Here is a 24,624-nt window from a genome sequence, read left to right as displayed (position 1 = left end):
TTTACACAGTTGAAAAGACAATACACCTGGAATTTACACAGTCGAAAATATTGGCGATACATTGCCTATACCTAGAATTTCTGATGCTACCAATGTTATCGGTATCACCGAGTTGGAGATACATATAATATCGGGGATACTTTGAACAATGGTACAGGTCATTTTATTTTATTGAGCTAATAAGGTCACGTATCGCGTATTGTCTCGTGCCAATATAGATACAATATGGATGATACGATACCGATATTCAAATCTATACGTCCTTACCATTACGTTATGGGCCATAACAAATGTTGTTATAATCGTTATCATATCGTAAATCATAAATTGAAAGATTTTTTCAGATTTTCATAAAAAATATAAAAATTGTAAATAAATAAATAAAATTAAAAAAAAACACTTCAATCATCCATTTTGTCATGAATATGCAAAAAAAAAAAAAAATCTAAAATTGTGATAAACCGTATACTAAATGTATCACTGATTCAATGTCAATATGTTTTATCATCATACTATAATCAAGTTAAAAAAATAACCCTTTTCCTATCCCATGTACATGTAAGTTTTCTATGTGATTCAAAAAATAACATTTTCCCCATCCCCATTTACATGTATAATGTATTCTTTATTCATTTGTTTCTACAAGTCAAAAAGGAAATAAGAAGTCCAAACGAATCTATTCTTTGTCGGCTGCTCCATCATCCTCCTCATCACTAATGAGGTCAACATTATCAACATCATCTTCATCTTCAGAATTTGATGTCGAAATAAACTCCTTTTCCTGTTTCTTCTACCACTTTCGCTTTTCCCTTTGCCTTACTTTGAATAACAAGTTTTCTAGGACCTACAAAATAATTTTTGCATTATGCACATAGAAGACTATTAATTAATAATTGTAAGACTACAAGAATAAACAATAAGAATACCAGTCACATAACATGCAATCATACCACGTCGACCATCTTGTCTTGATGTGGATCATAAGTGCGGAAGATGTGGAGAGGTGGAGATGCGGAAGACGCGGAGAGGTGGAGATGCAGAAGGTGGTATAAACAAGGTAACAAGAGGACCAACGAAGGAAGAGAGCTACAGAAAGGATTCAGAAACGGAGGAAGGGGGAGATAAATGGAAACTCATCTTGAAGAGGAACAGGAAAAATCCTCAACCTAGTTAGAAGATACGAGATGTAGATAGTTATCCAACCCTCTTTGTCAAAGGTTTTCCAGAAGGTTGGCTACCCATTAATTTTTTAAGAGTTTTCGGTAGGGTTGGACTCGTGATGGATGTTGTGAGGCCAAGACAAAAACGGAGCCTACAGGGGTTTTGCGTTAATGAGAATGAGTTCAGAGAGTGAACTAGCTAGGGCGATACAGATCCTACATGGGGAAAGTTTTGGGGGAGTGAAGATGATAGTTCAGAGGGCAAGGCTTGGACCGGAACTGAAGCGTAAAAATGGTGGAGGAGCACACAAACAGAAGACGCCCCCAATAGTGCGAAGGGATATCAACTTAGGTCGTTTATATCAGCAAGGAACATCGTCTTTCAAGGAGGTGCTCACAATATCAAAAGAAGACGGGGTGGATAGAGAAGATATTAGTCAAAAGACGGAACAAAGAAAAGAAGAGGTGATAGAAGAGGTAGGGGAAGTCCCCTACGTGAACATCAAACAAGACATCCTCGATTGAGCTAGAATTGAACTTAGAGACTCGGTGGTGGCTATCACCAAAGAAGGGGCATCTTTAGCTCAAGTCAGTGGCTAGATTAATGATTGCTGCAGGGTTTCACCAGAGAGCTACATATCAAACCGATAGGATTTAACGGACTATGGATCAGGATGAGTCCAAGAGCTAATCCGGACCTTTTGATCATGGCAGCTGCTTTGCATAAAGATGGGCCGATCATTAATATTCATTAATATTCAGAGGTGGGAAGAGTTCTTTGTGTTTGGATCTGAAGACGTTTGGATTCTCATTTGGTTAGTTCCTTTGGAACTCTGGAATGAGGAATTTTTCCTGACAATAGCATTCCGATCGTGTAGTTTCATTGAAGTCGATCCAAAAACAAAGCTTGGAGAGGAGATGGGTGTTATCAGAGTTAGGGTGAGAAGGAAAAAAATGGGGACATACTGCCACCCTACATCCATGTGTTATGGCCGAGGGAAGAAAGTTACTTCTACTGATTTAACAAGAAAAAAAAGATGCTCCAATCCCTCGATGGGGTGATATCTGGAGGTCCAGAAGGTTGGAGCCTGCGGGTGCGGTTAGAGAAGACAGAGTTGCAGATGAAGGTGTATGGTTCCCATGCTCTGGAGGAGCATATTCGTTGCGCGTATTAAAGGGTTTGTGTGTTACTGGAGCACCAAACCTTACGACGGCGATGTGTCGCGACCTAGATGGGAGACGCGCCATCATGAGTGGTCTTGATAATTTCGGGTTGCTACACAGCATATCGCCCTCAACGGCCAACACGTGTTCGGAGCAGGAGAGAGCCACCCTCGCCCTATTTACGCGGATGGCGGAGATGATTCCACATATGTCCTCTATCCCTGAGAATCGAGACGCTTGTCAGAACCTCGGGTATAACGCTGAGTCTAGCAACCTTGCAGAGACACGTGTCAACAACCGAGAGAATCAAAAGGCTCGGGAGTCTACAAGCCAGGAGTTTCGCAAGGCTCGGGAATCGAACAGTCGGGAGGTTCGGGAGCCTCAGAAGTTGAAAAGTTGGCTCGGTTCCCCTGTGATGGCCCGGGAGGTGAAAAGCTGTATCAAATCGCGCTTTGGGTCTGATATGGATGCTTCGGATGCTGCAGACATGTTTTCCAAGAACCAGAGAGATGGTGGTTCTGAAGGCCTTCGATTGGAGATGGAGCCACGTGTCAAAAACAGAAGCCCATTCGTCTCTTTTCGAAATAAACCATAGGCTCTTTTGAACTTATCCATTTGCCTCATCAATGCCAACTCTTTGCTTTAAATTCGGGACCATTCTTTCAACACAGTCATACAAGCCAATTTTAATCTCTAAGACCGTATAAAAATTGTCACCATACTGAAATCTAGGATTTACGAAATAAGCAGTCGCATGTAAGAGCCTATGCAACTGAAGATTCCACCGTTGGTCTGTGATTTCTCATATGGCTGAATATCGCATCTTCACCTCTCCCAGGTTCTTTACTATGGCATCTTTCGCTCGATCCATCGCTTCATCAGTATATCCCATAGTTGGCCTCTCATTTGAATCAACTAGCCGTAACACGTTGACTAATGGGAGAGTGGTCTTTAAGGAAAACTTGATAGATGACCAAAAATCTAATTGGCCAAAACTGTCTTGAACATGCTTTCCCTTTGCGGTCTTGGAGAAGCTGCTACTCTCCCATTATTTTGAGGTAAACATCGACCTCAAGCCAATTTTATTTTCATGGATTTTCAAAGTCAAGTAACATGTAGAAAACCGTGTTACGGCCGGTCTTGTCAGCTCTCCATTTGTGTGGTTCCTCGTTAAATTCAAGACCCAACAATGTTTGTAAATATATACTGTTATAGCCATTGCTTTTACCATGGTCTTTGAATGAACTTGCAACTTTCCAATATCTGCAAGCATTAAGTCTATGCAATGGGTGGACATCAACAGATCTAAAAAATACAGTACTGCTTGGACTATTAACCAAAAAATTTGTAATAGACCGATTCACTCCATCTGTCCATCCACCTGACATTATTCTGCAGCCGGTCTTCATCCATTCCTTATAAATATCAATAGATTTCTCTATCGACTCAACCTTTATCTTCAAAAATTTATTCCTTCGTTATATGACAAAAGCTTTAATCCCGACCCAAATGCAATAACTGCTTCCATCATAGGTGCGAAGAATGGGCTCTTTAAAAGGTTAAGTGGTAGAGCATTCACATATGGGAAATGAGAATGAAGAGGCACATGCTGTCTCCATCTTCCTTCCAGATTTTGTTTAGAATGGCTTCTATTTTTATTTTTTATTTTTTCCCTCCCTTTCGGATCACTCTTTCTTCCCATAAAATCATCTATAGTTCGCTTTCGTTTTCCTCCACCCATTTCATCCACATCATCAATAATAGAAACTTTTTCAACATCGTAAGCCATTTCTTCTTGTTACTTCTTCTCATTAACATTACCATCCAATAAATTCCTGAATTTTTCCGCTATATCATCACCGACTCGTGGACATGCTACTACATTTTTCTTCGTTCGAGCTAGGTAATGTTTCACTCGAAACACACCTCCCCAATATGCCTTCCCACAAAAATTACATCTTCAGTGGAGATTATTGTTCTTATCCGTCTTTGAACAATATTCCCACATAAGATCATTGTCCCTGGTCTTCGTTTTCTTTCCCATCTCCAATGCTCAACAAGAATCAACACACTGGTGACAAGCTTACATATTAAGGAAAAAAACTATTTGGCTCCACACAAACATATAACATTATAAACGATTAAAAAAAATGAAAAAATTGTTGAAATAAATGAGAGAACTCTTGAAAAAAAACTATTTAGGCATACAAACTCCAAATATCACCACTCTCTCTCAATAGAAAGAAAAGAAGTGATATTATACTATATGTGGGACCTAAATAAATAAATTTTAAAAACAAAAGCCCTAAAAAGAAAATTACAAAAAACTAAAAAATTAATAATTCAAAATACACTATTTTCTTTCCTGAAAAACACATTTTCACCTAAATATGAAAGAAATGAAATAGAAAAGATTAAATGATTATTTTATATGTATTTTTTTTTACCTGTTTTAATGTAGAAATCAAATGCAACAAGCGGTTTTCGATTCCGTTGAGCGACGAAGAAGACATGTCAATTTCTTTCCCTGGGTTTCCTATGGCCCACAACCTCCAAAAGTCTTCAAAATCTCTCAATAGTGGAAAAAAAAAATGATATTCTAATCTATGTAGGGACCTAAATAGCTTTTAAAAACAAAAGCCTTCAAAATTTGCAAAAAACGAAAAAAAATAAAAAAAAAAAAAATTCCACCGGAAATGCCTTTTTTTTGGGGGGGGGGGGGGCGGCAAATATCGAATCGTGCGATTATGGCCCATTTGCGATTCAGCTGTATGATTTGTATCATATGATGGTATGATATGATTCAAATCGTAAATCGTCGGATATTGACAAAACTGGCCATAACAGCTTCTACAACCTTAAAAAACATGTATGGCCTATTGCAACTTAGTAATGTGTAATAGTTTCAACCATTATCGTTATGTTATTGCTGTTAAATAACCATTTTTTAATACCTTGATGGTTGGTGTTATAGCTGTCCTATAACAGTTCCATTTCAGTTGGCGCGGTACATGACGGCCACATAAAATTCCGGAGGCACGACTGCATTTCTTCCACCTAGCTTGAATTCTATGGGCAACAATATTCTCAATATCTCCTCTCATAAATTATCAACCCAAGATATCAAAAGTGGTCATTTTGGGAAACTTCTTGGACAACAATCTTTACCCAATGAGGTTTGGGCGAGTGGCCATCACTGTGGGTTTGCTCCCTACAAGTGTGGGTTTGACTCCCCTCCTCGGTATTACCCGATACACGTGGTTGTGGGTGATTACGTGTATCCTCAGGGAATAGTCCCACCTCAAAAGGGGTGGAGACACCGTGTCTTCAAAAAAAAAAAAAAATCTTAATTAATTCATTGTTTCTACTCTTATTGTTACTTAAATTGCATTCCATATACTTTGGTTTAATCCATCTAACGTTAAATCCTATCATCTACAAACAACATACATCATGAGATCTCTTCCTCCGAATGCAAGATTCTCTCCTAATGATATATTGTTGATTTCAGTCACAGTACTTAGATGAGATGAGATCCCAGATTAACCAACACTGAATTGGTCCATGCTTGATTGGGATTCCATATGGCGATACCGACACCCCTCTGTTTAACCCCACCTGAGACGGCATCCATTTCTACAAAGAATCAAATCTTAGATCCTTCTAGATGTTTTCATCGTTGCTAAATTGAAATATTTCCTCCTACGAGATGAAAGCGAATGCTTGGGGACATTCTAGCAATCTTCATTTTAGATGCTCCATTGGACCACTTGATAATATTGGAGATAAAAGTGAAGGAGAGGTCACCATGGGAGGCCAAAGCGACTAAACCCAACCCAACACCTTGGTACGCCTCTCCAAGATGGTATGGATTCCATACGGCGAGACTGACCCCTTTGTTCAACCCCACCTGAGACTGTGTCCATTTCTCTAGAGAATCAAATCTTAAATCCTTAGAGATGTTTTCATCGCTGCTGAATTGAAAAAATTCCTCCATCAAGATGAAAGCGAATGCTTGGGGACATTCTATCAATCTTGATCGTATGATGCTCCATAGGACCACTTGATAATATTCGAGAAACAAGTGAAGGAGAACTCACCATGGGAGGCCAAAGCGACTAAACCTAACTCCAACACCTTGGTACGCCTCTCCAAGATGGTCTTGGGGACTTTGATCACTCATGCTACATACATAGCAAGGCTATCCTTCTTGGTTATTTCATAGAAGGAAGAACTTCTCATTGGAGCAATTTGAGAGACTTCTACCATCCGCTGAAGACCTCCCATGAGTGGGCATGCCAGAGTGGTAGATTGAGACTGAAAGCAATAGTTATTACTCAAATCTTTGGCCTCTCAAACATTAATATGCTTCCCACCTAGTAACTGCTATGCGTGACTTTGATAGCCTTGAGTGCATGGTCCATGTAATGATATCTAATGAGAGCGAAACCACCGCTTGCTATGGTGCCTGCCTTCCTTGAAATGTGTGCATGCACCACATCCCCCAATCTCTGAAATACTTCATATCATCTCATGAGATTTAAAAAAAAGGATGATTTCAAATGAAGATCTAGAACAAATCCTTTTTCTTGGGCATGGTTGTCGTCTTCCAATCTGCTTCTGTCTTGCACTTCTCATATAGAGCATTCAATCTATCTGGCTTTTGTGTGATAACCTATCGACAGTGGTTCCTGAAATTTTAATTGTTTAATATGAGTCAATGTACTCCACCTGTGCAATTTTTGGGTGTTCCATGTTGCTGTCTGATAACCGTGAAGTTCATACAAAAATCTTGACTGTATATCTTATCTAGTCTCAACTTATAGTTGCACAAAGTGTGAAGCAAAGTAGCAACATTCGGGTGCAGGAGTGAGAAAGCATCAGTTTCAAAACATTGGAAAGTAAATGCGAGCCTGAGGCACAATTTGAAGTGGGAGTGACACCTACTTAGAAGGTCTCAACCCAAAAGTGTCCCAATAACTGTCCCCAAACAAGTCCTACTAATTATCTGTTAATTTTCTTACTTTTCTTGGAAAGAAACACAAATAAACTTCTGAGTAAAGTTTCCCCACGAAACCAGAAACAACTAGAGACGAAATTGCTTGCAAAAATCCAATTGAACTACTTAATAGCTCTTAAAAAAACAAGAAATAAGTACAAAAATTCCTACATACGCTTCCAAACACCAATGGGACTAACTGGATAGACCTAAGCATTCCATTGGTGCCATCATTACCTACTATGGTCTGCATTAGCAAACCTCTGATAATTATATTTGCATTAATTTATAGAGTTCAGTAACAAATTTTTTCAGTACTTTTGAGGCAGATGCATCAAAATGAAATATTTACCTGATTGGATGTCCTTGGAATTTCCTTCGGCAGGTTGAACTGGAGAAGGTGCGCCTTCTTTGTGAGCGGATTATCAAAAGAGAAAAGCTGAAGGTATAAACTGATTCGCTCGTAATGCGAAGGGAGTTAATTTAGATTTTTGTTTTGTGTTTTTTTTTGTTTTTTTATTAGTGCTTCAGGTTTCATTTTTTTGGGGTGCTAGTTTATATCTTTATTGCAACAGAAAAGCTTTGGCATTGAATGTCTTTTCACCTCCTTAAAGCAGTTAACGTGTTTTTTTGTGTGATAGAATTGCAATATTCTCTCTTTCTATATAAACATGTTAACAATTCCTTTTGGCCTGTTTGCTGAAACTTCAGATTTTGAATGCATGGAGACATTGTATATGTGGATGTGTTTGCCTTTTTGTCCTTTAGTTACGCCCTTTCTTTTATACTCTCTCTAGAATTGAATATGGATTTGAAAAATTGAATATCTTTGCTCCTCGCTCTTACATCTCATGATTGTTAGCTAATAAGGAAAAACCAATAAACTGCAGTCAAGTATATTAGAAGTGACCGACTGAAAGCGTTCATGACTGACTCTACAATGATGGAGAGAGAGTAGACAATCTCTAGCTGCATTTTAAGACAGCTCTCAGTATCTGGTGCACGTTCCTGAACCTTTTTGGGATATATTAGCTTAAGCTGACTAGTGTGTTGGGTTGGCATACCCTTCAAAACCAGTGGCAGAATCTTGTAGAAAATACTCCCTCAGGCTCTCTTATGGGGGTGCTGAAGGAAAGGGGCAAAAGGATATTTGAAGATAAATCTTTCTTGACTGAATGGCTCTTCAAGAAAATCAAGATATCTCTGATAGGGTGGGGCCATATCTCAAAAGAATTCAAGGGAGTTTCCATTTGCAATTGGATTGGGGGTTGGAATGTTGCAATTAATGATCGCTGTGGCTTGGTGTGTTTGTTTGGTGATCTCCACTTCTGTCGGGTCGGTGGAAGCTGAATATGGATGGTAGCTCAATGGAAAACTGAAGGTGGTCAGTAGTCGGGGCGTCATGAATGAGCAAGCATGGATCAAGCTGGTCTTCTCTGGGTCTGCTCTGAATTTGGCTCAAACCAAGCATAATTCAAAACAATAAGAATTGGTCAGAGGATTATGAGGTTTGTGGATTGTTCAAGGCTTATCATAAAAGTTGACTCCAAGAGTGCTGTTGTGTGGGTCTCTGTTTGTAGGCTGGCTCTTTGGAAGTGGCCATTTATTTTAAATGAAGTCAATAGGATGTTGTCGTCTTTTCCTTTGAATCTTATTCCTAGAGACTCCAAGGAAGGAGTAGTGTGGATTCTTCATATGGCGTAATCTGGAATTCTTTGTACATTGGAGATACCTATCCATTGCATTAGTAGAAAATGTCCCCTTCTTTCCTTAAAAAATCGCTATTAAATTTTTTATTAAGGAGATCCTGGTTACAAAGCCTATCTGCTTTTTAGTTCACTTTGTGATGTATTAAACTTGTGTTGCACCTACTATTGTTAGTGTGGAAAAGCAATCTAGATCGTTGTAGCTCACACCATCTCAGTTTTTGAATTGTTTTGCGTGTAAAGCAATCTAGGTCACTCTAGGTCACACCAATGTCCATGGACATAGTCCATTTTAGAAGAGGAAGGCACCTCAATTCCTTCCTCCATCTAAGGCCATTGTCAGTATCTATGTTCATTACATGTCCATTCAGATTATATATTTGTGCCATTAACAAAAATATCTTTGTTAATATCATTGTTATCGTTGCATTATCCCCGCCAGTTGGTGTTAGCTTTGCATATCCTGTTTCCTGAATCATATTGAAACGGAAATCTCATGAAGGTTTGGCATTTGTACTACATGAAATTAACATCTTTTTGCTTAATCGGCTGATATTACCACCTTGTCAAAGATTTGTTTTGCCTATTCAAAAATGCTTTAGGGCCTGTTTGGATTCATGGAAAGCATGGGAAAGGAATTAGTGTTTCCCATGAAATTCACTTTCTGTCATTTGTTAAGCCTTTCTTTGTAGGAAATTGTGGGAAACACCATTTCCCACTTTCCATATTTGTTGGAAAATAAATAAATTATTTTCCCACCTCGACCCCTTAGAAATGCATTTTGCCAGGGTAGAAGGAAAATGAGTTTCTTAAGGGTTAAAAGCCCAAATGCACCCCTATCCATCTTTAATCACCTCACATGTGCCACGTGCCAAAATGAGACATTGTCCATCTTCGGTCATACCCTACACGTGCCACCATCCATCTTATCTTGTGTCCCATGTGTGGAAAGAGCCCCCCAATGTGCTAATGTGCCACATGTGTCACCATCCATCTTCTCTTCCACCCTACATGTGCTATTGTGCCACATGTACCACTAGTCATCTAACTTGTGCCTCACATGTGCAAAGCACCCCACATGCGCTAATGTGCCATACATGCCATTTTCCATCTTTAATCCTCCAAATATGGCATGTGCTATTGTCCATTTCAATCCTCCAAATATGGCACGTGCCATTACCCATCTTCAATTCTACAAATATGGCACGTGCGAATGGTGCCAATGTGCACAAGTGCCGTCATCTAGCTTTAGTGCCCACATGTCAAACGTGCCAATGCGCGTCTTCTGCCACATGCCATGGTACAACTTCAAGCACCTCGCATGTACCATGCGTGCCACAATTTAGCTTAAAGTGCCCACATATGCCGTGTATGCTACATGTGATACTGTTCATCTCCAAGTATTCCATATGTGCCAAATAACAAACTTAAAAATAGATTCTAAATTTCTACAAAAATCTTGTTGAGAAATAGACAAGGAAAACAATATTTCCTTTCCCACAGTTTCCTGGAAATAAGGTTTCCCAAGAAACACTATTGCTTTTCTCATGCTTTTCATGAATCCAAACAGGTCCTTAGGGAGGCATGAATTCCACCACCTCACCTCATCATCAATCATGAGACTCACGACTCTTGCCAGGTTGATCAACTAGTCGTATGTAATATTTCTCTTTTTCACCTAGCAGGTTAGTAATTTTAAAATGTACATCAAAGGAAAGATGCATCTTGTTATAAAACGCATATATTATCCCTATAATCCTGTCTCTTTTTGAGATTCATGTAGTTACAATCTTTTCCTCATTAATGACGAGAACAATTCTTTGAGGCTACTCAGGTATGGAGTTTAGTTGATTGAATGATTTGTTTGTGAGATACAAATTAATTTTCTCTCTTTGGAATAACACACCTATGGAACTGACTAGTGATCATCTCTGTATGAAATTGACTATTGTAAGGTAAGAATTGACTCATTATCATCACTTTGTAGCTTTGTCACAATGTTCTAAATGTCAGTACCAGGAGACATGCAAAAAAATAAAATAAAAAATTATATGATATGGGGCATCTGGGATCATTCCCAACTTGTATCGGACAATGCATATTTATCGGGCAAAATCTTTTTTATTTTTTTGCCCAAAAAATTATCGATAAAATAAGAAAAATGTGAAACATGTGAATCTATCTTTTTCTTTGTTTTTTTTTTTTTTAAAACATTTATACAATGGTGTATCATACTGTTCTTTGATGAGAATGTTGTCTATTGGCTTGACTTGCCAAAAGTCAACCAGATATGTCCTAACTGTACATGAATCATGCATCGTTTTGTTAATTAGGGTCCATTTCATTGAAATACAACAAAAAGACGATGAAAGAAAAAAACCTGGAAAGAAGTGGTGGTTTACCCCACTGGATTTTCCCAAAATGGTCCATTCCTCTTCAGTTCATCGAATCCCACTCAAAACTTGTGTATTGATCCACAAAATATGCCTAGATTTAGTCTAAAAGCACTTTCCGTGCGTCTTCGATGGTTCACATGAGGAAAGAAGTGTCAAAGAGAAAATTTGGAAAAGATTTCGAAAGGGGGCCATTATAGATGTTTCGTCGCGGATACTTATGAGGCGATACTGCCACCCTAGATGCATCTACAATATGGCCGTGTCATACCTGCTTGATACGATATGTTCTTTCATGGAGATCTTTGAAAAATGCATGGAGCATATTTTAAAGTAGTTGTGAACAATCGGTTACGTTGGTTTTCCAGGCAGTGTTTCACTAATATTGTCCAAGATACTTTTGGTGTCACTTTTTAGTAGAAATTTTAATATTGTCTGTGCTTCCAGTTATTGTCAAAGGTGATTCCACGTGTTGCATATTTTGTTCGAAGTCTCTACAATTTCCAATTTTAAATAAGCCCTGTCATGTTTCCTCTTCTTCTTCTTCTTCTTTTTAAAATTTAAATTTTTAAATCTTTATGTGTTGCCTTAAAATCGAAATGTGTTTTGGACCTTATTTCGCGTGCTTGTCTTCAAAATAGCTAGAAAATTGGCACTCCACGTAAGTGAACATGACATATTGTGTGGGGATCATATTGAGTGCATCCATCTTGCATTGGCTAAAGAAGGTGGGTGTGCCATAAGAAGCAATGGGTCCATCGTCTGTTGAAGCAGATACATTATGTAAACTACAACCATACCTTGCGTAGTATATGGAGGGCATGACTTCCCCTAATCGCCACTTGGTGCGAGTTACCACCGTCTTTGATGGTGCAAAATTAAGTAATCTAGCCCTTCAACATGAGTCGTCCCCCCAAGTGGACTTGGTTATAGAAAGCCCCCATATACCCATGCAAGGTATGCTAAGTAGGTGTGCTAGAAGAAGGATTTGGTGCATCGGCTATTGGAGTAGATACGTTATGTACCCTATTCGGAATGACTTTCTCTAACTGAGTCCACTTGGGGTGAATGACTTATGGAGAAGGGCTAGATTACTAAGTTTTGCAGTGGCGACACATCTTCATGTGGCATACAAGAATCCAAGCTATCCAAATTGTGGGTCCCATTGCGGATGGAGAAATATTTAAAATCACACTGATCTATAAATCCTAGCCATCCCATTAATGGCTAGCAAATGAATTGTTAATAGTAAAATACTGAGGTCCAATTTTGAAGGGAACAATTAGATGGTTAATATTGTCTTCTCAGCGCAATTTTCCAGTTATGATCCATTTGCAGTTGTGTTAGAGATTTGAATGGTCTAGATTTCCATGTAACTGTGCCATGCAAACATTTGAAGAGTCACTATCAAATTTTAAATGGTGCTAACTAACATTGGAGACTAATGAATATCACCCCCACGTCGCTCGGTTAGTGAAATTACCCCTCCTGATGTTCCTATGTGAGTTATGCTGTAGTTTTCGATTTGTTGCTTGTATAATGTCAGATTGGTCTGTCAAGAACGCATGAGGCTGAGCAAATGCTCATTTAGGGTACACAATTTCACTAGTGAAACAATTGCAACGATGGAAGGGAATTACCAATGCAAATTCTAGAATGGCGGAGATCCCTCCTTGGATGAAGAATATTGCTAAGACATTGCCCTTACTCGGGATGTTTGGTTTCTCATGATCATATTGATATTTGAATGGCAATTGTGGTTAGGGATGCAAATAATTATTTTTAACTTTTATGTTTGTGTATTTATTTTGGGTATGGAACATGGGCACATGCCATGTGAGTTGCGAGGGTTGACTTTGTTTGAAGTTGTTCTTGGGAACGCGGAAGTATAAAGATGGGCATAATGATAAAATTCTAATAAATTCTCTTACCTTGATCTTGGGTGAAAATGGGACGAATGGGGACTTGTCCCTGACGCTAGATATAGAGAGGTTCAAGGTGGAGTAAGCTCTGTTACCTGGTATTGGGAATTGGGGAAAGTCAAATAGTAAAGGTATCAAAATGTTAGGTTCTACTTTGGAATTGGGAAGGAAAGAATTGCTAGGGTAATGATGAATGTGAAGCTATGAAATGGATGGGGAAAGGATGGTGGAATTTGAGGTGTAATTTGTTGAGGAGTTGACCTGATGCAAGTCATTCTCATTGGACAGCTTTCCCTAGCACCAGTGATGTTTTCCAGCTCTTTTCACTTTAAATTGCTTATCCCTAAGTGTTCAGAGGATACTTGCAGAAGGAAGATGGAACCTAAACTTGTTAGTTGATTATCATTTTAAGTTTGGGCATTTCAGTACGATTGAAATGAGTAGCAATTTTAGGGGTAGTTTTGATATGTTCTAGTTCAAATAAGGGTTTAGGGACTGTATATATGGTCTTTGTTTGCATTATGAGATCAGTCTTTGGGACTTCATATTGATTTTCGAGAACTTTTCCCTTATGGTGTCGATTACCTTTTGATTGTTAGGATGTTAACTTTTAAGGCCATATTTTTTCCCCCTTTATTTGCATAGCTGTTGCTCTGTGTTGTTTTGTGGTGGTTTCTTGCTGATTTCTTCTTTTTGGTATGTTTCTATCTCTCTACATAGATCACATCGAGTTGGTATGGAAGCAAGGGATTCAAGCGCCTGATTTATTGGATGATTGTGATGGTTACACGCAAAGTTCATGGTAGAGGTGGTGGAGGATGACAAGAAGCTTTCCAACACCTCTACTCACAAATAGATCAACTAATGCAACTTTTGTTGCATTCGGAAGCTCCCTGCAGAATCAACAATTAACACAACATTTGTTGCATCAGGAAGCACCGAATTTCATGGTGTTATCCCTAAAATATCCAAACCCTAGTTGTTAGTATGATCTTCGTTTACCCATTGGCTCATCTCCCATTATCAATGTTGTCAAAAGAATTTCCTTAAAAGACATACGAGGATCCTTTAATTATTTATGTTCTTGTTAACCTTTTTGAATGTAGAATCATGTTGGAAAAGCAGCATTTAATTCTGTAGACCGACGAAAAAAGATATTTTGATGTGTGTGTGTGTGTGTGTGTATATATATATATATATATATTGAAGAGCAAGATATTTTGATTTCCAACCATCTTTCCATGATACATATAAGTCAACATGATCGTAACCATCCATAAAAACATTCCAGATAAGTAATACACCAATTTGATATTTCAATCAGCTAAGAAGTAAGAAATCATTATAAAAAATCTCTACGATTTAATGTTGAAGAGAATATATACCATTTAATCTCTTATAAAGAACAAAATAAAATAATTTAACTCTTCTAAATGATTTTTTTTTTTTTTTTTAAATAAATGATGTCATGGTGTCCCCGCCCCATTTCGAAGTGAGACTTCCTTGCGGATGAACGCAATCACCCGCAAACCACGTGCATCGGGTAATCCCGGGGAGGGGAATCAAACTCGCGTTTGCGGGGAGTACATCCATGACACTTGCCGTTCGCCCAAACCCCGCGTGGGTTTTCTAAAATGATTTTTAAAGCCTCCACCAATTTAAAAACATAAAATGAAAGCCAAGCGAAGCTTAAAACAGAAGAGAACAAGTATAATTTGAATCGTAAATCGGGATTTAAATCATAAATCATAGGATTCAAATCATAAAACTGTAGGATTTATATTAAAGGGGATTTGAATGTGGGATTCAAATCGTTTTGCTTAAGATTCGACTCAAATTGTGAATCGTAAATCGTAGGATTTTGACAGCACTGCCCATTATAATTAGTGAAGTAGATCTTGCCTTTTTCTTATCTTTTCTTCTTCTTCTTGTTTTTTTTTTTTTTTTTTAAAATTTTTTTTTTTTAATTTTTTTGAAAGGTTGTGAAGTTGAGCTTGTAATCTCAATTGCTTATAAAGCTAGGCTTGCTTCTGTTGCCCCTAACATGAGCAGTTTTGTGGTGGTTGGCCAAACCAATTATCAAACTATTTTTTCTATTTTCCACGTGCTCAGTTTCAGTTCAGTATGTTTGCTTGAGACCTCTACTTGACTTTTATTAGCATTCAAATCATTTGGATTATTTGGCAACTTGAATCTTGTACGTCATCTGCAGCTCAAGTCATTATGTTCATGGATACTGATGTGCATGAGTTACATGAGATGTGCTCTTCTAACTTGGTAAATGTTTGCAGCGGGAATTGGTTCTCTGCTCACATGACATACTGGCTTCAAAAAGAGACATGGTTGCTTTCTCAATGCTTGTTCGTAGTTCCTTCTTTCCACCCGATGTCAGTTCCGAGTCTGTTACCACCTCTCTAAGAGGGCACACCGATGATAACAAGTCCTGCAGTGAAGCAATCCAAAGATCAGATGACACTACAGTGGACAGCACTGTTTCGGGTAAGCGCCGAGCCACACTTCCTCCACATATGGATATCGACAGAAAGACCGACGATAGTTCAACATCCCAATGGCCCTTTACACGAAAGCAAACAGAGAGGGCACCATTTTCTGGGAAGCAACTTCCCCTAAGATCTCCAACTGTTGCCTCCCGAAACCCAGCAGATGATGGGGAAAAGAGGTCAAAATCACGAAAGGTAACTTCATGGGTAGCTTTGAGTATTGCACATATGGCAACTTCTTGGTGGGTGATGACTTGGAAACCATGATTGCTTTTGCAGCACACAGAGACTTTTCAGAAGGAGCTAGTGATGACATCTGATCAAGCAATGACTTTCAATCTGCTGCTGCCTAAAGGATTTGCTTACGTTCCGAGAGCCTGCCTTCCAACGGAGAAGCCAGTAGTCCGTGATGCGGAATCTCATGAACCATCAGATCCTGATGGATAGAGGCCAAGAAATCTTGTTGATTACACTTCTGGGGGCCTGGCCATTATTCTGGTTGTACATCCTGGTGAGAGGTTGACACATTTGCGTGATTGTAAAGTACAAAAGAGAATGAAGAATGGAAGAAGGGCAAGGTTCTGGCCCGTGTATACTTTTACCATAGGGACGCTTTCACTACTCAGAAAATTTTGATGTCAGCTTTGTATATTCATTCTGAGAGCAATTGTACAAACGAAGGGTGAGAGCTAGTTTCTTTAGATGTAATGCGGCAGGCTTGAGCCATGTTGGCTGCTTGCGCACTCAGTGGAAGGGCAATGTGGGAGCTTGCTTCTTTCCCTCCTGTAACTGTATATGAGGAATTAGAGGGTATCTTTTATGTTGCAGGTTCTGTAAATTTATTGTTGTATATTCTTATCATTGCAATTTCAGTAATCAGTTGAATTAGCAAGAATGGTCCACGGAGCTCAAATTCCCCACTTTAATTTTGTAGCAGTTTGACTATCTCGTGAACACAGATTGACCTGATTGTTGCTGATATCACAAGTTTCTCACTTATCCTGTTCTGTTTGCAAACTGGTCACTGTTTGGAGGCTTGCCAAGGAATCTCTTTATCTGGAGTTTCAAATATCAGATTTGTGTTTGCTATTTACATGTCATTCTGTTGCCCTAGTAAACATATGTTTCTCATTCATTGCCATAGTAGCTTTTGGCATCCAGAATTGTTGACTGGGGAGCTTCAAAGGCTCTGCGATCCCTTCCAGAAGAGAAATAAAGGAGTCGGAACGTGTTGTGAATCAAATAGGTAAGTGTTTCCTGTCACTCTCGGTTTCAGTTTCCATCGGTTATTCTACTTCAAAATGAGGGTCTTATTCATGGTGTAATTCTTGTGCAGGAGGATTATAGTTTTTTTTTTTATCTTCTTTTATTTTGACCTGTTTGCTATCTGTCGGCAGAGAAAATGTAGCATGAAATGGTAGGTGGTGCCAATTAAGCCTTTTGGCAAAATGGATGTGGATTTTTCGGCTAATGCAAGTAGAGCATCGGGAAGGTTTTTTGCAAGTAAGGTAAGGGCTTCTTGCAATTGCATTCTTGGCTGCCTTAGGTGCCCAATGATTTGATGTTTCCATTCCATTTGCTTGCGTTAACTGCATGTCAGTTGCTGCAATGGCCCCTTCTTTATGCTATTATATGTTGCTAGCTTTGGTGGCCTCAAGAATGTGATTTTATGCATGGGGACTGAATTTTGTTTTGCACAAGGAGTATCTTTATGGTTGCTTCAGAATAGTTGAGTGAAAAACGGTTCTGCTGAGCAGGAACATGCTGTCGGATTCTTCAGGCACAACTGACAAGTGTTTCACATTCCTGTCTTGTGGGGCTCAAAAGATCCATTCTGAAAGAAATACAAAATATTATCAATAAAGCATCCTCATTGGTAGGCGCCATGCCACCATCTATGAATTTTCACTGGACCAAGAATTCCTTTTGTGCACATTTTTACCATTTGTTTTACTGAATTGCATGCGATGTGATGAGTACCTGCAATTTTATTTATTTTTTTGTGGAGCCATATTCATAGGTTTCTGCAGAACGTCATTGCTTGGATTTTAAAGAAGATTCCTTGACCTGAGGATATGCAATGTACTGGGGTTTTTGAATTCTTTTACTAGGGTCCATGGTCATTGCTCAGTGTCATGATCATCTATTGGATTCCACGGTGAATGGGTGAGTCAGTTCCAATCACTGTTCGGAGTATCCTCAATATATCGATAATATCCCTGATATCAGCGATGTTGATAACACTGGTAGTATCAGAAATTCCAGGTATCGACGATATATCACCAAGTATCGCCGATGTATTGCCAATATTTTTTACTATGAAAATTCCAGGTGTTGCTTGTTTTGTCAGTATTTTCAACTGTGTAAATTCTAGGTGTCGATTGTATCGCCAGTGTATTGGCGATATTCAATAATATCTCTATGTATTGATATCGCTAAAAAATCTATTTACTCAAAAAAAGTTCCATTAAATTTTTTTATGGGTGCATGGTTGTATGATGAAATGCATGTTTGTATGTATGTATATGAATGCATGCATGGATGGATGGATGGTACCTGCATTTGTATTATATAAATCATTGGATAGATCATGGATGGATGCATGCTTGAGTTCATTTACATGTTCAAGTTATTGTATGGTACCTACATTTGTATTATATAAACTCATTTTAGTTATTATTGGACTGATTGCTTACAACAACGCATGCTTTTAGGCTCCCATGAAATGGAAACTTATCATGTGCATTCTTTTATGCCATTTTTAAAATTCCTAAATATGCAAATGTGTATTTTAGCTTCTTCTGAAGTTCTACTGAAAATTTCCACCATTTTCCCCTTGTTTCCCCGCATTTCTGGTTTTCAGTGATATTATCAACCATAATGATATTGTCCCCAGCCAGCGAAACTTGTAGTGATACCGATAACTCAAAAACTGGTTCCAAAATTCTTTTGGATTCGTAAACCTTCAATTTGTGGCTTGCAGGTAGATGTTGAGAAGCGGTACATCATTGGTCCGCGTCTAGCTTGAAAAGGCCGAAGATTTGGTGGATAGTATCTTCCGATCTCGGATATTTTCTGGGAGCTGACAATTTTTGCTGGATACATTTGATCAGTGGTGTGGGTGACTGAACTTTGGGATACACTTGTACAACTTAAAACTGGAGTTTGCGTGCGAGTCTCATTTCTTCTCTAGCGTAGCAAAAAAATTGGTAAAGATGTTGCGCATTAATATTAGGGCTTGTTTGGACCCTCTGTTTGAAGGGTTGTTTTGAGGCCTAAATGTTGTTTTGATCCAAATGGCTGTTTAATGTTGTGCACTTAGATGCACTTTGCAGACCCCCATCTCATTACCCGCTCCGATATAGGCGCTAAAACGTTGACTTTGGTTTCTGCTGTCAAGTCGACTCTAAAAACAGGCTAAAAGGCCTTTTGAGGGAGTGTCCAAATTGGCTTCTAACATGGTTGCTAACGAGGTTTTTTGAGCTTTTGCATGCACATAAAAAATGGTCTGGTTCTTCCAGAGTGTGTCGTAGCCCATTGGGCTTACAAGCTGATCTGCTGTGGACTGGTTTTGGGGTTATCTCTAGGTTCCTTGGCTATTATTTCCAGGAATGCCAAATAAATGGGCTGGGCCAAGGGCCTAGTTTAAGTGCGGCCATTTATAGCTTGTAAATTATTATGGATGGTCCCAGTCTAGCCCATTATTTGGGGAATTGGATGGTTCGAATCTATAACAAAGAGATTCAATGTGCTGGTAACTCTTGGCCGTGATCACTACTGCGTATAGGTCCTGGCGAGCAACTTGGGATTGTTCATGTGGTGAGCCTTACTGTCCATCTGTTGCTCGGTTGAGATAATCCTAGTGGCCAACAAATGTTCATGTGGTGGGCCGTACTGTTATCTTAGCGGGCCAACACATGGGTCTCTTTGTATGGGTGAGATTGCTGGTGTGACAGGTTCCTCGCAGTTGATGGCAACGAGTGTTATTTGCACTTTGTGCTTATTGTACATGAGTCTGCCCAAGATGGTTAAGTCCTGTTTAGCCATCATAACTCTATAAAAACAACTGGTTTTAAGTGTAGTAATCCATCTATTGCAGTAGGCTTGTTAACTTGGGGACTGTTTGACAGACAGCTTGCATCATTCGGTCTTTTATAGGATATTTAGGGTATCTTGGACTAGCTATTCTATTCCATGTTTGTCTTGTGGCCCACTTGATGGCCAGTATTCAATGTACATGTGGCCTACCTGATGAATTCACCAGCCTCACTTTTTCGGGACAGGGCATGCTCGTTGCTGCTCCCCACTTAATTATATAGCATGGATGGTTTCACATGGACCTGGTTTGGTTGTCTGTTGAGTAAGGTCGTATTTTACCGAAAGTGCGGTCGTTGAGATGTCCACTTAAAGCCACTCAAACGTATACGTGGGACCCACTGTGGTGACCCACTCAAACGCATGATCTTAACCATCCAATTTCTGACTTGGAAGGGAAGCATTGAAACAAAATGATTTAAAAAAATAAAAAAAAAATCCAAATTCAACCAGAAAATCAGAGATGGTTCCATCAATGTGAATTCCATCCATACAGGATTGCTGCACGTGTTGAGAAGCCACAGTTTCCATAGACAGCAGTGGACTATCAATGTAGTAGTATATAGATGATGTTGTATTTGGAGGAAGAATTTTAATGTAATTGAAGAAAAAGAATTAAGGGTGCGTTTGGCTACAACAATTTCATGATTAATAAATCTAATTTAGGGCAAAACATCATGAAATTCCATAATATTTGGTGCTACCAAACGTACCCTAAATTAAGAAGAAATGAAGAAATCGCACGGACACCATTCAATTAGTTGGACGTCTGAGATCGTTGGCGATGCTGATGTTGGATTTGGAGACACTTCAATGGGCGGCCACGTCTCCTCATCCAAAGGCTAACAGGATCAGAACCGCTGCTGATGGCATGTTTAGGGACCGGCAATGGTGGATCCATGTCAATGATGCTAACGAGGCGGTAATGGCCGTTGAATTTCGCGCTGAACTCTTGACTAAAAGTCTTCCCAGATAAGATCTTCTTGAGCTTGTAGAATTTGTTGCCTTTGGTTCCTGAGAGGTCCCCCTTCTCTCTCTTGATCTGGCCCATGCATCCTACTCTAGGGGACATTGGCTCGTCGAACATCCTACCGTCCGTTTTCTTTCGGCGTGTCCGTGGGCCACCTAGATTGCAATTTATAACCATGTCTTTTGCTGAAGATCCTACACAAAGGATGGGCCTGAAGGACATGATGGGCTGATGGTCACTGGCCATAGTCTCTGGATTTTCTTGTGATTTTCAGGTCATGTATGGAGAGAGAGAGAGAGAGAGAGTTATGAGAGGGCGTCGAATAGAGAGAGAGAGAGAGAGAGAGAGAGAGAGAGAGTTATGAGAGTGCGTCGAATAGAATGAGAGGATTTATTAGAGAGTGCGTCAAATGCACTGGGAATGATGATTTTGTCTTTGCGTTAATTGAATTGCCAGATGGGAGGCGTTAGGCTCCTGTGTTTGTTTTTCATCATTTGATAAGATGGTGGTGACTCATCATCCTCGCATGTTGCATTGATTTTTAGCAATCCAAACCATCCAAATTGTGGATTCCAATGAGGGGTTAGCATATACACAAGATGAAACTGAGAAAACAATCTTAGTCATTAAATTAACGGATATTAAATGCATAGTTAAAATCAAATGGTTTATATTATTTTCTGACTGCAAAATTTTCAACTATCCTTCATCGACAGTTGGGTCAGTGATTTGTACGTCGGGAAACCTTACAACTATGCCACGTGTACGGTTGAAGAGTCAACACCATTTTTTAATGGTGCAAAACTAACAAGGGATAGTAGTTTAAGATGAAGGGAAGACCATTTCCTTTGCTCTCATGGCGAGAAAATCAACGGAGAAAGTTATTTTGGACTATTATCAAAACGGGAGATGATGCCATTTGATTTTAACTATACATAAATCCATCTCTTACTGTACACGTGGCATGGTCATGCATTAATCGGAACCGTACATCTAGTGGGGCTCATTACCAAGAGCCAACGGTACAAAAATCAAACTAAATCAGAAAATCCTAGAAATCACTACTATGCATTTTCTTTCCATTCTCAGTCTATCTTTGCTACGATCTGTTTTTAGTCTGGTATTCGGATGGATAAGATCATTGAATGAATTTTTCCCACAAGTTTCTATGGCCCATTAAATGGACAGTCCTGATTAACACATCGTCCATGGATCTACCACATTCCGGTTCGTCCAGATCTACTGAATGTTCTCCCTAAAACCATACGTAGAATAAGCAAGAATAGCAGACAGCGTGACCCGACCGCAAACGAACGTATATTTCTTGCGGAGACGTGCATGGCCCTGCGATTCTGACCGTGCGGTTTGCCCGTGACAGAAACGTACTAGATTAGTCGTTGATTTGACCATTTAGATACGATATACTCTACCTACCGTCGGATGGGTGAGCGTGCGAGTAGTCACTGCCGCAAGATCGATGGGCCAACCAAAATTTTGTGCTTATGGAAGGTCCTTCATCCAAAGAAAAAGATAATTCCACGATGAAATGGTTAAAGATATCTGATCAATGTGATATTTGAGCAGTGGGCAATCCACGGTGGTAGAAATTGATTGACTGGTCTGGATTAATTGATGGCTGCCACTAAGATCTCAAAACCATGATATGGTGTATAATGATTCAAATGCTCCGTGATGTACTGTGAGCTGAGGATTATAGTACGGTGTGAAGGGAAGTGGATTTACGGTGTGAGGGAAGCGGATTGCGTCCTGCCCCCCGCCAGGACGGACTCGGTCCAGGAAGGGGTTATGTGGGGCCCACTGTGATGTATGGGTTTTATCCATGCCGTCCATCAAATTTCCTAGATCATTTTATGTTTTGAGCCTAAAAATGAGGCAGATCCAATGCTCAAAGGGACCCCACCAAAGGAAGTAGTGTTGATAATGATACCAACCGTTGAAACTTTCCTAGGGCCCACCGTGATTTTTATTTTCCATCCAACCTGTTCACAAGGTCATATAGAACTGGATGAAGGGAAAGCAAAAATATCAGCCTCATCAAAACTTCTACAGCTCCCAAGAAGTTTTTAATGGTGGCCGTTAGATCCCCACAGTGTGGTCCACTTTATCCTTCAACTGCCTCGTTTTTGACTCCATTCACTAAAATGATGGAAAAAATAAAAGGATGGCTGGCGTGGATAAAACTCACACATCACGGTGGGCCCCACAGACGTCCAGGCAGTGGCAGGACGCAATCAGCTTACGGTGTAAAGGGTATAAACCATTATGTCCAATCTAGACCGTATACATGCTGATTATCCTAACCGTCCGATCCGTAGCTTGCAAAAAAGCCTTTCGCAGGAAGTTCCTGCGCTGTGAACGCAGGTGGGGCCCACTGGAATGTTTGTGATAAATCCTCACCGTCCATACGTTTTGTGAGTTCATTTTATGACATAAGGCCAAAAACGAACCGTATACAATTCTCAAGTGGGCCGAAAACGTGATAATTGAACGTCCACAGTTGAAATATTCGTGGAGCCACAGAAGTTTTGAATCATGCTAATATTTATGTTTTCAGTTCATCCCAGTAGGAATGACGTTATTAACGGTATGGATGGCATGTAAACATCACTGTCAAACCCAGGGAAGTTTCAACGGTAGGAATTTCCCTAACTACCTCTTCCTTTAGTACGGCCCACTTGAGTCTTGGATCCTGTTCGATTTTGGTCTAATCTCCTCATATTAGCTCACAAAACGGATGGACGGAGTGGATTCCTGACAAACATCACAGCGGGCCCCACCTAAGTTCACAGCGCAGGAACTTACTGCGAAAGGCTTTCGCAGGAAATCCGCGTCCGCTGTAGATTGCAATCAATAGAAACGGATGGTTGTTATTTGTTCTTTCAGATTAAGATCTGTTGGGGGCCGTCGGCAAACCTCTTTTCAAATACTATTAATGTCTTGAGGGGTAGAGTAGGCCAGACATATCAAACCAAGCTGACCTTATCCATCCAGAAATCATTCTACTGCACTGACAAAAAAGACTAACAGCTTGCTTATCCAAAAAAATCAGGTGGGCCATATCATGAATCGTGCTCCAAAAGTCTCCCTCGCCTGACAATCTTAGCCATATGATTCATGGTTTTTTTTTTTTCCCGTTGAATGCTGGTTATTGGCTAAACCGTTCATTTACAGCGGATCAAAGCCGACGGCTGGGATTGGCAGGGGAATAATAATTTACGCATGGCAAATGCATGATGACATCTTCCTCATAAAAATGACCACTGTTTGGTCAACAGACCTCTAAATTCAAGCCCTATTCACCGACTCCCAAGTTCCATTGCAGCCGAAAGTCAGCTTTGAGGGATTTGTGAAATTCATGTATTTCAGATCTCTATTTCATACGGGAGTGGATTAGGTGTTACCTGGTAACACTTCAACAGTGTTATCCTTGCTGTGTTGCCCACTTTGATGATGTGCTTTATATCCACGCCGTCTATCTATTTTTCCAGCCCATTTTAGGTCGTGGTCCTAAAAATTATGCAAATCCAAATCTCAAATGGAGCACACTGTTTACATTCATTTTTGGTGCCCTGGCATGGATCAATAGGGAGCCGCCAAATCTCCAATCCTACTCATGCTTGTGAGTATCTTCATTTGATCTTCCTTGCCATTACGTGTTTCATTGTTAATGTGGAGGGAAATAACTTATGCATG

General features: G+C 39.6%; 2 protein-coding genes and 1 long non-coding RNA gene across 4 annotated transcripts in view; 2 read left to right on the top strand and 1 right to left on the bottom strand.

Moving 5' to 3' along the window:
- The window catches only part of LOC131236460 (uncharacterized), a 56,130-nt gene extending 39,390 nt beyond the window's left edge, over nucleotides 1-16,740 (top strand). The window contains exons 17-19 of one of the 2 annotated variants that reach the window (XM_058233643.1): nucleotides 7,709-7,768; nucleotides 15,636-16,040; nucleotides 16,125-16,740. In XM_058233643.1, coding sequence (XP_058089626.1) covers nucleotides 7,709-7,768; nucleotides 15,636-16,040; nucleotides 16,125-16,292 — 633 coding nt within the window. In that variant the 3' untranslated portion in view covers nucleotides 16,293-16,740. Of the gene's footprint in view, nucleotides 1-7,708; nucleotides 7,769-14,064; nucleotides 14,198-15,635; nucleotides 16,041-16,124 lie in introns of those variants that run through there. The other variant, XM_058233644.1, reaches the window with a different exon arrangement.
- Nucleotides 16,741-17,361: 621 nt separating this feature from the next.
- LOC131236462 (uncharacterized) lies at nucleotides 17,362-19,018 on the top strand. Its single transcript, XR_009166752.1, has 2 exons — nucleotides 17,362-17,721; nucleotides 18,829-19,018. It is a non-coding gene; the product is annotated as an uncharacterized LOC131236462 (long non-coding RNA).
- Nucleotides 19,019-20,697: 1,679 nt separating this feature from the next.
- On the bottom strand, nucleotides 20,698-21,156 carry LOC131224096 (uncharacterized). Its single transcript, XM_058219656.1, has one exon. It carries the CDS (start codon nucleotides 21,154-21,156, stop codon nucleotides 20,698-20,700), a length of 459 nt encoding a protein of 152 aa, XP_058075639.1.
- Between the last annotated feature and the right edge of the window lie 3,468 nt (nucleotides 21,157-24,624).

Source organism: Magnolia sinica, chromosome 2 (assembly GCF_029962835.1).
Source record: "Magnolia sinica isolate HGM2019 chromosome 2, MsV1, whole genome shotgun sequence".
NCBI classification, from domain to species: Eukaryota; Viridiplantae; Streptophyta; class Magnoliopsida; order Magnoliales; family Magnoliaceae; genus Magnolia; species Magnolia sinica.
Note: the sequence above shows the minus strand (reverse complement) of the source record. Positions and strands in the feature narration are given on the sequence as shown.